Here is a 17,634-nt window from a genome sequence, read left to right as displayed (position 1 = left end):
ACTTGTTATTTAATCCCATTCCAAATACATGTTTATCAATCATTTTTTTCTTTAATATACTTTATTGTGTTTATATATAGGCCTATATATTTTTTTATTATAATAATGACATAATCACATAGGCCTAATCCATATAGAGATCGCACTATCAGAGAGATTGGGAATATTCACACATAATTTATACACATAAAACATGATATCAGAGTTTTAAAATCAAACATTTTAAAAGAGAACAAAACATCATGGTTGTTTAAACCAATGAGCATTAAGCTGTGTCGTCAGCAAGTCAATTTCCCATCATGCTTTTGATCAGCGCAGTCGGTCGAGAGCAAGGGGGTAATCTATCCCCCGGAAACTGAAGCATCCCCGGGCGCCACCATTGGCTAGCCGACCCCCACCTGCTGTTAGCATTCCATTGACTCCCATTCATTTTGGCGCCACTTTGACAGCAAATAACTTTACATCTAAGGCATTTAAAGACTCCATTTGTCCATTATTTATTTCTTAAGAAACACGACAATGTATAAAAGGCTCCATTACCTTGTATCTTACGCTATGGCCCCGTAGAAGCAGTTTTTGTAAAAATAGACTAACGATTGCGTCTTAACCACTCGACTCTCTGTCGCACAGTCGAGAAATTACAGTATAGACCGGAGAAGAAGCTCGCAAGCAATCGGGGGGACGTGGAGGCATAAAGTCTGATAAAGTCAAGGGAGAAGCCCATAGAGAGTGATAAGTTGCTCCCGCTGCTAGCTCATGGACAGCTAATGCTCACGCTCTCCGTCTCTGCGAGATTCGGAAGGGAATGATTCAGATTTCTCTCGGCACATCTACTAGAAGACTTACAGCTGTCAGACAGGTTGCTCACGTCACATCTACGTTGTCAAGCTCAGTTTGAGCCTGCGCAGTTCGCCCGGCCATCAGGAAGTGAGTGCTTCTAATTGACTTCATTTTTCTCCGTTGAAACCTATGGGGTCGCTGTGTCCAGTTTATATACTGTCTATGGTCGAGAGCAACTGCAGAATCCGACACATCCGCCTTGCGCTCGCGAGAGTTTTTTGACATACGTCAGCATGACATCAGAGCCAGGCGGACCGCACTCGGACACTTTTCTAACCAGCATGCTTCTCGCGCTGATCACCGGTGATCGGTTCTGCGCAGATTTTGCTCATCTCAAACAAGCCTATTTACTGCAGTCAAGCCAGCCGCGGTTTGAAAATACACGGTCAAGCCAGCCGCCCAAAAAGATAAGTGGTAAGTGTGTGCGCCTATTACTATGAATACGGTAATTTCAGGAACAGCAGCGAGAGAACGCGCTTAAGTTGCCTCTTTCTATCTATCTATCTTTTTTCTTTCTTTCTTTCTTTCTTTCTTTCTTTCTTTCTTTCTATCGATCTCTCTCTTTCTTTCTTTATATCTATCTATCTCTCTCTCTCTTTCTTTATATCTATCTTTCTATATTCTTTCTTTCTTTCTATCTCTTACTTTCTATCTATCTCTTTCTTTCTATATTTCTATATTTCTTTCTTTCTATCTATCTATCTATCTATCTATCTATCTATCTATCTATCTATCTATCTATCTATCTATCTATCTATCTATCTATCTATCTATCACACTTTTAAAAAAAAACATATCTGTTCCACAGAAACCTTTAAGGAACACTGGCATCCCAAACAAACCTGGGAGTACAACAAGGTCTGTAATAGGGGTGTGCAAAGCAGCCGCTATTTGTATCTGTATTTGTATTTGTTGAGGGGGGAAAAGTATTTGTATTTGTATTTGTATTCGAGTAAAATTCAAAATAGGCGTAAAAATCGTAATCATAAAAAAAAAATTTGCGTTACACTTCTAATTTACGTTATGTGTAAGTATTCTTTAATTATATCCATTATAATAATTATGGATATGCAATATTGGTTGATGTTTTTCCATAAATCCAGCAATGAAACAAGGAATGTCATTGAAAAGAAAATAACATAACAGCCATTACCTCATCCATGGTTAAACCACTAATACCATTGTGAACATTATGAAGCCTGCAGCCTACATCTTGCTGTCTGCAAAAGACAGAGTAACTTACGTACCATATAACTCCCACACGTGCATACAATTCGACAAAACTACACAAGCATTTTTAAACTTTTTAACCAAACGTTAACATTACTCTGTCAACAGCCTATTGTCTAAATTACCGCGCTAAACAGCTACTGTACGTAAACAGAGCGAGCATGAGAGCACCGACTGCAGACGTCAATAATGCCGCGTAATGGAATAATCCCCCGATCGCTTCTCGAAAGTTATAAACTGCCTCAGGAACCCAGTTAAGGAACAAACATCTATTCAACAAAAATAGTGATGGAGTTAAGTGTTTTTTCGATCAGCCGAGCGCTCTCTGTTGCTGTGTGGACTGTGGAGCAGCCGTGTCCGTCACTCTCTCACTCATCCGGGCGTCGTGCACTGCGGTCTCATGAGGAAACGCAGCTTTTTGAAATAAAGTTTTTCTTGTTCCCGAATACAAATATTTTTTAAAGTATTTGTTCGAAATAAGTATTTGTAAAAAACACGTTATTTGTGCCTTTCCGAATACCGTATTCGGGTTCGGCTCCACCCCTAGTCTGTAAATAAGAACTATGGACCATGCTGGCAAGGAGCAGACCCCTCCCAAAAAAAGATCAGCAGTTAAGACTACAAAGGCCTCCATAGGTCCCAAAACGTAGCAAAATGACTGCTGTTCTCCATCCGCACCACTGGCTTGGCTGTGATGAGATAGATTTTGCATCATACTTGCTTGCAAGCGGGTACCCTCACATTCATGGCAAGTGTTGTATTTTGTGTTTTACATAATTGAGGGATTGTGGGTACTCCAAGCAGCCCATTTGTACAAATTTTACACACTGGGGGCAACCACTGCTAGCAACCTGTTTTGCAGGAACAATCAGGTTTGCATTTATGACAATGCTGAACAACAAAGACAAACAAATTTTGTCATGGTTACTTAGGCCAATGGAAGACCAATTTACGATTATTTATCTTGCTGTCCAACATCAGTCGAATTCTAGCAAGTTCCGCGAGGGCCGGTTGAGGACAGAACTTCTAACTTCCTTCAGGAAAGGTCAAATACATTTTAAAACAGAGCCAATAGTTGGCGTTGCAAATTCAGGACAAACACACGTGAATGTGTACCGCATATGGAGGACTGCACACTGCAGGGAAGTAATGGTTGAATGTTCTTTGTGCCAAAATTTCATTACTGGGGATGATGACTGGAAATGCCACAATTGTACTGGCTAAATATAAAAAAAAGATGATTTTTTTCCTAAAAAACTCATTACCACATTCACCTGTATCTCATTTTCTCATTTCCGAGCGTTTTCCCTGGTTTCATGTCTCTTGGTTTTTGGATTTCTTGCCCTGTTCCCTGGATTACTCTTTTGCCTCTGACCCCTGCCTGTTTTGTGTATTTGTTTGTACGGACTGCCTTCCTGTGTTTGATCCCTGCTTGTGCTGATTACAATTCGGTATTACACTTCAAATAAAGCTGCAATTGGATCTCAACCTTTGTGTCTCGGAGCAGTTTCGTGACAGTTATTGTGATGTCTGATATTTTGATGCTCTGTATTAGTACTGCAATGGTTCACAAATAGAACAGCATCCAGAAACTCAAATGAATGTTTTTTACAAAAAAATTAAGAAAACATCATCAGTTTCACAACACATGTATGATCCAAATACTCACAACACAAACCAAATACAGAAACACTGCAAATAGCACAGAACACAACGGAAATGTTGCCAGGGGGCCCCAATAAGTGACGAACCCGACTGGAACGTGTAGTGTAGATAATAGATAATCGCGTTTCTGTATTTGGTTGTTTTGAACTTTTGCAGCTCGTTTCTGTATTTGGTTGTGTTGTGAATATTTGGAGCACACGTGTGTTGTGAAACTGATGAAGATGTTTTCTTAACGTGGTGGTGGTTTTCTTCATTTGCAGCGTGTTGAGCTCTCTCGGCCACTGTACTAAAGAACCGAGCGCACAACTGATGCTGGCGCGCGTGGTAAATTACTTCCATGAGAGGATAACAGATCTACACGCGAGGAAACGTGAACTCGCGAGCTCATTTCAAACCACACGCGCGTGCATGACATCTCCTAGAAATCCACGCTCATTCAAGGATGAGCATATTGCATGGACTGAGAACTGACAGATGTAGGATTTCAACTAAAGTTAAATAAGCATATATATAGTCTATCTGTTCCGTGAGTGCAATGGTACCGCAGAACGAGTGTAGTCTCTATATCTAAAGATGTCTTCAAATCTGAAAACTCCAAAAAGCAACGGAATTGTAAGTAGAGTTAAAAAGTTACATAAAGCACCTTTAATATAATTTAAACTAGTTATAAAAAAAAGTTCACCCCCTCAACAGTTGTCATGAAGTGAATAATAAGCTATATAGACAAAAAACACTTTTTGCACCAGGCTGTAAAAAAAAAATTCTACTGTAAAGTCAAGAAGTCAGGCATGGGCATTTTAACACGGGGGATATACAGATTTGACTCCCTTTTGCATCCAGCCAGCGGCCAGTCGATGAATTGCAGTTTAAGTCACTTTCGTGTTGGTTTCAAGAGAGAGACAGGGAGGTTGCCGCTCGGGTTAGAACACAACACACTATAGAAAAATAGTCTGTAGTTCAAAAGACGACTGTCTCCCCAAACAGAACCATCCTGTGACTCAGCAGATTGATGAAATCCCTTGCACTAGATAAGCACCATACTGTGATGATGAAGGCCATTGAGCCACGTTTAATTCACATGTATACCTTTAAAGGGATTTCTGAAGTTCAAGGGCAGTAAAGAGTTCCACCTATATTCACTTAGCCCATTGAAATTTCACTGGTATTGGAACCGACCACTGAAATCTTGGAATCGTGATATTTAGAGTTTCAGCTGATCTTCTCTCCATTTCCAAATTCTCTTCAGTGTCCATTTCAATGTATCAAAATTATGATCATGTGGTGGGTTATCATCATCATCCTCCTGAATGGCATTGGGATCAGCGTGAATGTCATCGGGATCATGTGGTGGGTTATCATCATCATCCTCCTGAATGGCATTGGTATCAGCTGGTGGGTTATCATCATCACCCTCCTGAATGGCATTGGGATCAGCTGGTGGGTTATCATCATCACCCTCCTGTAAGAAAATACAGATTCACAGAAGGTTAAAGTGATGAGAAGGATTGATGTTTCAGTTACACAAACACACACATACTACAGACATGGGATTGTATTTTATATAGAGGTTTATGGTTCCTAAATATTGTTAAACTGCACCAAACCGACATCTCCTGTACTTCAGTAATACAAAAATGAAGTTCTGTCAGGACCACTACCGTCAAATATGACGAAAAAATACGATTGACAATTAGCATACTGGCGCGGCAGTGGCTCAGTGGTTCATGTAGATTGTCTACAAACCGGAAGGTTGGTGGTTCAATCCCCGGTTCCTCCTGCAAGTGTCGAGGTGTTCATGAGCAAGACACCTAACCCCAGCTGCTCCCGACAAGCTGGATGGCGCCTTGCATGGCTGACACTGCCGTCGGTGCATGAATGAGTGAATAAATGGGGGAATGTGAGGCAATATGTAAAGTGCTTTGGTGGCCATGGGTCTGTTAAAGCGCTATATAAATGCAGTCCATTTACCTAAGAGCAGGGAGAGCAGCAATAACCCCCCTTAGGGTAAACAGAACAGAACCAACATGAATGCATTCAAATATATTTAATTCAAGATTTTAAAGTACAACATAATTCGAGAATTTATTCTGATTAAAGGGGAATCAGAATGCCAAATCCTGACTGACGAGAGGAGGAGCTGGGGAGAGAGGAGGGTAATTTACTCCTGAGAAACGTGATGCTGCTGATAATACTAAAAGAGCTTATACATGTATACAGTGATGGGCGTCGTATTCCTATATGTAGACGTGGATCAGCTGAGAGTCACTGATGCGAGCTTGACTAACGTGACCTGCCAGAACTAACTGAGAGTCAGCTTGATTATTATGATTTTAATATCACATTTAAAATGCTTAAACTGTTGTAATGGCATTTTATTTAGTTCATTTGTGAGTTATTTGTGTTTTTGCTTGTTTTGACTGCCTCACTGGTGAACTGTAGTGTTAAAAATAAAAGACACAAAATCCTATACATTCACGGTTTACATTTATACAGAATTAAATTCCTATTTCTTGTTAAATCGGCTATTTGTAATACTTACGTTCTGTGGTACTGGTGTACACATCTTGTGGCGATAGTAAATCACAGCAGCAGCTGCAGAAACCAGCAGAACAACAACACATATTCCTGCTACAGCAGCTGGAGACCGACCTGAACCTGCAACAGAGGAAGACAGACATTACATACAAGTTGGCTGATAATACACCCAGTATTTAACAATATCTTTGACTCATATTTACACCTTTCTATATTATACATACACCTTTCTGGTCATCAGTTGTATGATATTGATTTAACTTACAGTATGAATGCCACCTTCTGTTGTTTTTAACAAAAGCAGTTTAAATCACTAAGACACTCATCAGGAAACAATATTTCACAGGAAAACTGCATTTTTCATGTTTATAACATTAGTTCAAGTGTCATTGAGTCAAAGTTCGCTTTTTTATTGGGTTGATTGAAAAATATTGAACTGTTTTCCTCAAAACAAAATGCATTTAATGGCTGAATTATACACTCACCAATGACAGTAAGATTGAATTTCTTCACTGTAGTGATGCTGAAGCTGCTGTTGCTTATGATGATCTGTAGTTTATAATCTCCAGAGTCTGTGTTTCTGGTGTTCATGATGGTCAGAAATCCAGTCTGATGATCCAGCGTCAGTCTGTCTCTGAATCTCTCTTCACACTGAACATCTGTACAGATCTTACTCTGATCTCCAGTGATGTCAGCGATGAGAATGTCTTTAAAATACCACGTCATCACATCATTTGTTTTTTTTATTACACCAGGATCTAAAGTGACAGATTCTCCCTCCTTCACTGACTCTTTCTTCACTTCATCTCGTTCAGCAGCAGAAACTCCTGAAACACAAACCAACAGATGATTAAAGTTCTTTAGAGGAAAACAACAAACGCCTCAACACGAGAGAACGAATGACATTGCATAAGCCCTTTCTTGACTTTCGATCTGAAAATAAACTTTTTTTTTTTTTTACTCAAACCTACTTTACATATTTTTTATAAAATCCTCACTTAAACCGATAATAACAGAAGCTGATCAGAGATTGGGTGATTATACGCTGTCGACTACATCTGAGCTCAACTGCAGCTTCCTATGAAAAAAATGAACTGTTAAAACTAACACCTTGTCAATGGAAAAACTGTAAGAGACTATAAGAATTATAACTGATGAAAAAAGACAAGGACTGAATATCATTAGGGCGAAAAAATCAAGCAAATTAACTATAGTTTAAACATATATAAACTGCATTTAAACATTCAGTAACTCACCATGAACAGTAACACTGAAGATCTTTCCACGAATGCTGCTGCTGATGATGATCTTCAGTTCATACACTCCAGAGTCTGTGTTTGTGATGTTCATGATGGTCAGAGATCCAGTCTGATGATCCAGCTTCAGTCTGCCTCTGAATCTCTCAGTATCTTCATTACACTGAACATCTGTACAAGTCTTATTGAGATCTCCGTTGATTTGAGCGATGCGAATGCCATTAAAATACCATTTAATATATTCGTGTTGGTTTGTTTTAACACCAGTGTATAAAGTGACTGAATCTCCCTCGATCAGCGACACTTCATCGGATCCAACACCGAAAAAACCTGGAGAAGAAATTAACAGTTTTTCTACATATATTTTTAATCCTGCAGTTTGAATCCCCCACATAAAGTGTTTGCATTACACTTTATTATTTTGGCAGAAGTTTTTTATCCAAAGCGACTCACTTAAAACATATTCTAACTACATACGTGTCAGTCAGGTCTGAGAGAGGCATTTAAGAACTTGCTAAAAACTATTATAGCCCTTAAATAACATAATGACACACAGCACCAAATACAGTGGCAAACTGTTTAGGAGTAACAGGAATAGTATAGTGAGTGTCATGAACTGCTCCAAGACAGGAAGGTGGAGAATCCAAATGCAGTTTATTTAAGGGGTAATCCAAATAACAGGCAAGAGGTCAAACACAGGTAGGCAGTCCAAACAAAGAAACAAACAAACAAACAAACAAACAAAACAGGCAGGGGTCAGAGGCAAAAGAGTAATCCACGGAACAGGCAAGAAATCCAAAAAAACCAAGAGACATGAAAACCAGGAGAAACGCTCGGAAATGCAGTGTGACAACATAAAACTTTGCAGTGAGTGATGGGATGAACCAGGCTTATATGGGGTGAACTAAACAAGAAGATGAGATACAGGTGAATGTGATAACGAGTGCTGATGAGTCCAGGCAGAGAATGATGGGAGATGGAGTCTGTGAGTGAACATGAAAGTCTGGTGTGGAGTGCCCTCTGGTGGCTCTCAAGGGCACTCCAGCTGGTGACCGTTACAGTGAGAGAGAAATCCTTGCTAAGTAAATAAGTAACCATCCCGATTAAATAATTGACTAACCTGATTGACCCCAAGGTTTTCTGTGTTGACTGGTGCTTTGTTTCAGCAGTTGCGTAATGCTTATGATCTGATGAGCAAGAGAAAGTAGGCTACTTCTATGCTACACAAGTATTAGCTAACAATATTTTTTTCCACTTCAAATCTTATTTCAAACATTTTTCCACTTCAAATCTTAATTGAAACATTAAATTTCATGCTAAATAAAAAAACAGTATTGATATTTTTATGTGAGGAAGGGTAGTGGTCGATTTCGGAACACTGCTTTATGAAGCTTGGAAACCTTTGTGAATCTATTGTTTCGAATCAGTGGTTCAGAGTGTGTATCAAACTGCCACGGTCACGTGATTTCTGTAAACGAGGCTTCATTACGTCATAACTGTTTTGAAACTTATCTAAATTAAAATTGTTTACCGCTGGAGGGCGATGATCTCGGTGCGGTGGACCCATGCGCATTCACTGCCCAACTCCTGGGTTAAAAAGGGACCAACTAATTTCTGGGTTATTTCAACCCAGAAAATTGGGTTATTCTTTTTGACCCAACTTCTGGGTTAAATACCTGACCCAAATTTTGGGTTAAAAAAACCCAACATTGAATTGAATTGAACAACTTTATTAATCCCGATAGGGAAACTGCTTTGCCACCAACAGTATAGCCATCAAACATAGTACACAACTAACAGACAAATAAATAAATAAATAATTCTGCATTAGGAGACTGATAGTAGAGATTGTAGTTAATATAACCCACCTTCTGGGTCAAAAGAACAACCCCAATATCTGGGTTTAAATAACCCAGAAATTAGTTGGTCCCTTTTTAACCCAGGAGTTTAACCCATAGTAAACTTGGGTTACTATGCCAGTATGTCTTATTTCAGAAAATAAAACGTTGTTTTAAATTATATTACACACTTCAAGCACTTTTACATTTTTATTGCATTAAATTAAACTATATATATAAAAAAAACACACACTTGGACATATTTATTTTCCTATTTATTTTAGGTCAGACTGTAATAACAATATAAGAAAGAAAAAATTGAAAAATAAACAACTCTCAAACATTCGACAACATTCAATAACTGGATTGAACTTAAGGCTTAAAGGACAAGTTCGGTATTTTACACTTAAAGCCCTGTTTTCAGAGTTTCTGATGAAATAAAACGGTTAAGATTGAAAGTTGGACACATGCTGCTGGCCCGAGAATTTCCGGTTTCTGTGGTAGCACACCCCCAGTGCATAGGTACACTGGAAAAATCCTTCGTAAAACGCATTAAACTTTCGTTTACAAAGACGTGAAACTCACCGAGTGGTCCGGGGTGTTCACTGATAGGCTCACATAAAAATCGCTGCAAAAGATGCTTTCCAACAGGTTTTATCGTAGTTAATCGTAGGATTGTTCCAGTGCACCTATGCAGCCATTGTGGAGGTGGGGGGTGCTACCACAGAAACCAAAAATTCTCGGGCCAGCAGCATGTGTCCAAATTTCAATCTTAACCGTTCTATTTCATCAGAAACGATCTGAAAACAGGGCTTTAAGTGTAAAATACCGAACTTGTCCTTTAAAGGACAATTCCGGCGAAAAATTAACCTAGGGGTTAATAACACATGGTTACTGAGTCGACCGTTCTCTGGGATTTGTAAAATACCGAACTTGTCCTTTAAAGGAGAATTACGGCGAAAAATGAACCTAGAGGTAATTAACACATACCGAGTCAACCGTTCTTTGGGATTTGTTTTCATAATAATCAAATGTAAAGAGTTTTATCTCTAAAAACTGATTAGCTTATAACGCTAGTATATGGGGCATCGAATATAAATAAAAAGATATCGTTAGTTAATACCACTAACAAGGCTCAAAATAGCCTCACACTAACACGGTAGCATAATGAGGGTTACAGACAGTTTAAAAAGAAGATACTTTATAAAGACAGTACATTACGCGTATACAGGCACGAGCCACAAACGCCGTGCTAAGAGCACGTCGCTGTCTTAGCACGGAGTTTGTGGCTCGTGCCTGTATACGCGTAATGTACTGTCTTTATAAAGTATCTTCTTTTTAAACTGTCTGTAACCCTCATTATGCTACCGTGTTAGTGTGAGGCTATTTTGAGCCTTGTTAGTGGTATTAACTAACGATATCTTTTTATTTATATTCGATGCCCCATATACTAGCGTTATAAGCTAATCAGTTTTTAGAGATAAAACTCTTTACATTTGATTATTATGAAAACAAATCCCAAAGAACGGTTGACTCGGTATGTGTTAATTACCTCTAGGTTCATTTTTCGCCGTAATTCTCCTTTAAAGTCTTCAAACCTGGGACAAGATTGTTGATAGTGTCCTCATCTAAGAGAAGAAATGCCTCCTCATCTATGGAGATGTTTTCATCTGAAAGACAGAAAACAAGACAACATGAGTATTATTAATTAAATAAGTCGAGACAATTGTGAACCACTCACCAGACACTCTTTGATTATAAAGCTAAAACATATTAACTTTTAAGGGAATGTTGTGTTGTTGCTTTTTAACGTGGCCCAATTTCCAATTTATAATATTCTGCAAGGTGATAAAGTCTATATCCATTAGCATTACATTATAAATATAATCTATTATTATGAAAATTCCTGACATGGCTCGAAGAACACAGGTCAATCAAATATCATTGCAATCATGTTTATTGTCTTCACAGCGTCTTTATCGGCATGTTTGTTTACAGCGATCTCTATTAGCTTTGTTTATGTCAGGGACGTCCTGGAATGTCACATGATTATGACGGCTGACGATCATAATTCATATTAAAGGTATCGACTTATTTTTTCATAACTTCTGACACAAATTAAGACATAAGTTAATATAAGTTTCTCAGAATACAATAGTGGTCAAATACTGAAACTTGAGTAATATATTTTTAATGATGTATAGTTTGTCACGGTAATAACATTAAAACTGATAGTAACTTTGAATTATTAAACCAAAAAAACGCTTGCGCCGGCGCACTTGCAAAGGTTAACGTTAACAGGTTTTACTTCAGCCAGTAGAGCACTGTATAATATGATAAGCACGGCGCAGCTGGTCAAAATAACTCAACGATTGATTAACACTTTCTTCTTTAGTCTGACAAACTCAAAACACATATTTATTTTGACTTTACACAGACTTTAAACTAGTTAGATGTTTTCGCGATAGCGTAGCTAACGTTAACGTACATGACAACCACACCCAGATAGCAAACTGACATTGAACCAACATGGAAACGACGTCTCTCCTGACATTGAAACAACATCACTTTGCTCATCGAATTAACGTTGAATCAACGTCAGACACGCCATTCAACTGCATTTCAACATTGAATCAATGTTTTATTTTCAACGTAATAAATAGTAAAGATTGATCCAACGTTGAAATTTGATTGATGATTGATACTAACCTTTACAACTAAGAATCAACGTTGAATCGACGTCTGCCTGCTATCTGGGCAATTACCACAGCTAACACCAGTCTCAACGTAGCAACTATAAGCCATGGTAATTTGTTCAGCAAATGGTGCTAAACTAGCAACGGGGACATGGACACAGAAAATATTACATTATATCAACTCTGAAAATACTCGCTTACCTTGAATACACGACGAAGTTGCACCGAAGAAGCACAGGCCAAAGCGGATTGAGCGCGAAGTGTCAGTTATTTCAAATGGCTGTTGTGAGAAAATTCCAGAACAACTGTAGGGGGGAGGGGCCGAGGGGACCCAGAACATGGGTTACTCTTTGAAAAATAACCCAGAAACTCAAACAACCCAGGAATTGGGTCAAAATATTAGCCCTATAACCCAGAAAATGGGTACTCTCTTAAAAAATAACCCATAATTTTAACCCAACACAAATAACCCAGAAAATGGGTTGAAGAAATAACCCTGTAGAAGCTGTTTTTGTAAAAAATAGGCCAACGATTGCGTCATAACCATGCGACTCTCTGTCGCACTGTAGAGAAATTACCGTATAGACCGGCGGAGAAGCTCGCAAGCAATCGGGGGGACGTGGAGGCATAAAGTCCGATAAAGTCAAGGGAGAAGTCCATAGAGAGTGATAAAGTTGATCCTGCTGCTAGCTCATGGACAGCTAATGCTCACGCTCTCCGTCTCTGCGAGATTCGGAAGGGAATGATTCAGATTTCTCTCGGCACATCTACTAGAAGACTGACAACTGTCAGACACGTTGCTCACGTCATCAAGCTCAGTTTGAGTCTGCGCAGTTCGCCTGGCGATCAGGAAGTGAGTGCTTCAAATGGGCTTCACTTTTCTCTGTTGAAATCTATGGGGTCGCTGTGTCCATCTTATATACTGTCTATGGGTGGGACATGTCCCTACCACTTTTTCTCAGGGTCGATATTGTCCCCACCACTTTTTTAAACATTTTGAGGCACGGATCGGATGTACAGTTGATATTTTATACATACAGTCAACTTCACGTATACAAGCAGAAGCCATCTTTGAAAAACAGACTCGATCAGTCGATCAACGAAACGCCGATCTAAATGCGCTGGACCATCCATATGAGATTCTACACAGTTCAGTTAAAAGAGTGAGCGACCTGCAAGCGCTTTCCACAAGCACTGCATACCTTGAGTTTGGGCCTGGCGACTCCAGAGTCATGCTCACACCGAGGCCCCGTTCAGAGCCCAGGTAATATCACTATCAGCTCTTCCCCCGTCGGAAGATGATAACGACTTGAATGTTAGGCTGCATAGATTAGGTCAGCCCAGATCTGACGAAGGACCTTCGCCTGGACCCGATGACAACGCAGTGCTGAAGTGCCAACTAGCCTCTCCCTATGGAGGATCCCTTTACCACTCTACAGATAAAGCATTGTTGGGATAATTTCGGTTTCACGTATCTACCCCGAAGTGATACAATTCTGTATAAAAAAATGTAAAGGCCAGACAAGTAGTTTAAGGCTTGGTTTGTAGGGAATTACAAAACTGCGCACATATATTCAAATGCGCATAACTATAGAATTAATTCTTAATGCGCACGTGAACACCATCAGCGTTTCTCACAGGTTCACATTTAAAGTCTGTGTAGAGATAACGATGTCGTCTTAGCGGCCTCAAATTTAATAACTAATGATCTTTGCGACGGAAGTGAATCAATCAAAACGAACTTTAGCTGGAAAATATATTTATTCAAGAACCGCTATAAAGCCAAAACAATCTCGGTTACCTTAAATTATACGTTTATCACTGTAAAGCCGCATTGAAACAATCTACATTGTTAAAAGCGCTATATAAATGAAGATGACTTGACTATCTCTCTAGCCTACACCTCTCATGGGCCTTCAATGCCCTACAGGTGTTAGAGCTCATTCTACTAGAGGCACGGCCTCCTCATGGGCTTGGTCCAGTGGCGTACCAATCGAAGAGATCTGTGGAGCGGCAGGCTGGTCCCATCCTCATTTGTGAGATTTTACAAACTAGAAACCCCAGGGGTACTTTTTATCTAGAGGCTCCGAGCCTCTGAGACATTTATACCTTAAAGGAACACTTCACCTCTGGAAAGATGAATGTGTATTTAAAATGGGTCATTTATGTAGAAGAAATGTGAAATTATTTTTGAATTTGGAGCCTTCTAGACTGAGAAAAGCCAGAAAATGTATTTTTGGCTTATGGGGATGAAAGACAACAACTCCCAGAATGCACTTGCTTCGCTGCCCTAGTAGGCCACGCCTACCGGTAAGAGATCGCAGTAAACAACAAGGCTATGCTACTAGTGAGTCTGCCCAGTATTTTGATGTCGCCCAAAATATCCAGGATTCGGCTTTTGCGTTCTTCAGTCGCCATTCCTCATGTTTACTGTGACGAGCAGGAACGAGACTGACGGCCGCGGAGAACGATGCGAGCCCGGTGGCGTGATTACTGATGAGTGGCGCCGGCGCCTGTGAGACGCACCGGTCTCGTATCTCTCACGGAGGAGCGGGAATTTTCCTAGCAATGTTAAAACGCACATCAAACGATCACTTGTTTAGCGTTCATGTAAACACTACACTCAGATTCACAGATCGGAATGAATTCAGTTAGATTGAAACAAAAGGTGTGCATGTAAACTATGAATGCGACTGCAGAAAGCAAAAGCCGAATCCTGGACATTTTGGACGATCTCGACGGCCGGACATGTCCGGGAAAGAGAGGATGGTCACCGCTACTACTCTGCTTTCTCCACAGAATAAGAAACTGTTAGCTTTAGCTTCCAAATAAAGAATGGCTGACACTATATGTACATTCTGTGAGTGAGATCCCTCTATGGGCGGGTTGAAAACATGCGGAACAGCGCCTTCTACTGGATAAATGATGAGCTAGTGTTTGTAGTCTTACCCTTATTCAAAGAAATTTGACTTCCTGCTTTTTATGACGCAAATTGTTCTGAAGGAAATGAGCCAGTAGGGGGCGATACTGAAAGTTCCTTTAAATATCTGTCACCCTACTTCCTCTTTGAGCACATGGACATGGTGGAAGCCATTGAATAGTGTTTGAGGCCTATGGACAAGTGATGGCCTTGACTGGGGTTTTGATATGTGGATTGTGTGCGTGCATCAAATGTAAGTGGATAGTTTTGTATTATATATATATATTGTTGATTGTAGGATGATGATGATGTGTATAGATTGTTTGGTGGGTACCTTTTTATCTTTATACATGGATGATAATGTTGTTGTATGTATTTGGATGTTGATATTGTATATTGCTTGCAATTGGGCACTTGAGGATTTAGATCTGTTGTTTAGCTCTTTTAAATCTGGTGAAACCTGCTTGTTATATGCATCATTGTGTTAATGTTTGATGTTTGTCATACTTGTAACTGATGGCAATGTTGTTATTCTTTTATAGTAACCACACACAACTTGAACATGTTGAGCCATCAAAATAAAAGCCATTAAAAGGAACTTTGTGCATTCTCATCGATGCCCCACAGTGATTACTATTTAACCAGCACTTAAGAAACTTAAGAAACTTCAGAATACAAATTGACGATTTTTGCGTCATAAAAAGCAGGAAGTGGAACACTTAAATCCTTATTTCTCCCATATCAGGGGAAAATAAGGGAATAAACCATGATCATTCGAAAATGTGACTGGGTTTCTAAAAATACAAAGTCTAATGCAAATGGGTGAAGTGTTCCTTTAAGAAGGGGCCCGACCTCAGGCTGTATAGCCCCAGGTAATGGTTCCGGGGCGAAGTCGCCAGCCAATAGAATGCCGTTTTAAAATGGGTTCCCACTGCGTATAGCTACGCAATATGAAGTGAACGTTCTCAAAAGGGAAGTATTTTGCTGATTCTATGGCAAAAGAGTCAGCTTTTATAGGCATAAGCCTATAGTACAGCCAATGAGCGAGCTAGACGCTTTGCTTTGTGATCACTGTGGATCTGCAGTACGTTTTAAAATAATGGTTTCAATATTCTTGAGAAAAGGAGTTTTCCCACTGCGTATAGCTACGCAATGCTCGTTCCCTACTTTCAGGGAACTGAGCTTACGCTAGTAACCGAGTACGTTTTCAATTCATTCATATCATATGGAAGTTGAGTTGGGCAGTTCTTGACTTTATGCAAATATCAAGTGGATAACGTGAGTATTAGCCAATCGCTGTGAGGTTCAGTCTGTCTTGTAGGGGTGGGCCATCCGATACAAGTAAATACAGGGCCAGTATCGCAGATATTGATACAGATCATTTTTACGTTTAAAGCATGCACTTGAACTAGCATACCTTTGAACTTGCAAACTGATCTTTAAAAAGTACTTGTAAGGATAAAATGGGTAATTATGCCCACTTAGCATTATACTTGAAAGCCATTTTTTTTTTACGTTCAATAAGCTTTAACTATGTTTTTTGTTTACACTGTCAAGAAAGTGCTCAAATTTTACCTTTAGCTTCTCACTGGGGCAGTAATCTCATCATAGGTACACCTTTGTATGTTTTCTACCCCTAAAGGGTGCATATTAGTAGCATTCGACAAGTATCCTTAAGGTTCAGATATGGTACAGAGGTGTAGCTTTGACGCAGTGGTGGCTGGTAAATAATTTCTAGATATATCTGTGACATATCAAACTATTTCAGTTGCAGAACAGGCAAAGTTAGAGAAAATCTCCTTGACCTTGTCTTCTGTTTATTCATAAAAACAGCTATGATGAGTTAATTTACCAGTTTCAGAGAAATTGTGGATACCTCCATGACCGATTTAAACAAATGAGACAGAGGACAACTATGTACACAAAATCAGTAACACTTTACAATAAGGTTTCATTAGTTAACATTAGTAGTTAACATGAACTAATGAGCAATACTTCTACAGCATTTATTAATCTTAGTTAATGTTAATCTCAACATTAATGCACTGTGAAGTAACATGAACAAACAATTAACAACTGGACTTTTATTAACTAACATTAAGAAAGATTAATAAATACTGTAACAAATGTATTGCTCATTATTAGTTAATGTTAGTTAATACATTATCAAATGTTAACAAATGATACCTTATTCTATAAAGTGTAATGAAAAAAATCAGGTGAAAAAACCTGCATGTTGGTCTGGGCCCAGCTCTTTTACCTTTAGTTTTTCTGACAAAGTTCTCTTCAAACGGACATTGGAGTATCGATTTTACTTAGTTAAGTTTGATGACTGTCGACTTTGGCTTGCTTAGTTGGGGACATGTAATATTCAACAATAATATTGATCTGCTTGCATTGACACCATTATATGACAACTGAACTGAGCTGGGCTGCGTTTCCCAAAAGCATCGTAAGCCTAAGTTGATCGTAGAGACCATTGGTGGCAATTGTTCTACGATCAACTTAAGCTTACGATGCTTTTGGGAAACCCTGCCCTGGACGATGATATCACAGTTTTCTCCATAGCGGCTATATATATATATATATATATATATATATATATATATATATATATATGAAGTGCTCTATCAAAAAAGTGACTTGAGTAGAAG

General features: G+C 39.1%; 1 protein-coding gene across 2 annotated transcripts; it reads right to left on the bottom strand.

Annotated features, from left to right (window-relative positions):
• Positions 1-128: 128 nt before the first annotated feature.
• On the bottom strand, positions 129-13,276 carry LOC306994311 (uncharacterized protein). 2 transcript variants are annotated; one of them, XM_079639923.1, is made up of 6 exons: positions 12,262-13,276; positions 10,963-11,034; positions 7,527-7,856; positions 6,756-7,097; positions 6,275-6,390; positions 129-5,194 (listed from the first exon to the last, which is right to left on the bottom strand). In XM_079639923.1, the coding sequence occupies exons 1-6, from the start codon at positions 12,398-12,400 to the stop codon at positions 4,937-4,939; spliced, it is 1,257 nt and encodes a 418-aa protein (XP_079496049.1). In that variant the 5' UTR covers positions 12,401-13,276; the 3' UTR covers positions 129-4,936. The 2 variants fall into 2 exon arrangements, with proteins under 2 accessions (XP_079496049.1, XP_079496050.1); XM_079639924.1 differs by lacking the exon at positions 12,262-13,276 and adding an exon at positions 8,647-8,713 and having other exon boundaries at positions 10,963-11,033.
• Between the last annotated feature and the right edge of the window lie 4,358 nt (positions 13,277-17,634).

Source organism: Phoxinus phoxinus, assembly GCF_949152265.1.
Source record: "Phoxinus phoxinus genome assembly, contig: scaffold_111, whole genome shotgun sequence".
In the NCBI taxonomy this organism is placed as follows: Eukaryota; Metazoa; Chordata; class Actinopteri; order Cypriniformes; family Leuciscidae; genus Phoxinus; species Phoxinus phoxinus.
The sequence above is the reverse complement of the archived record's forward strand: the minus strand, read 5'-3'. Positions and strand labels throughout refer to the sequence as shown.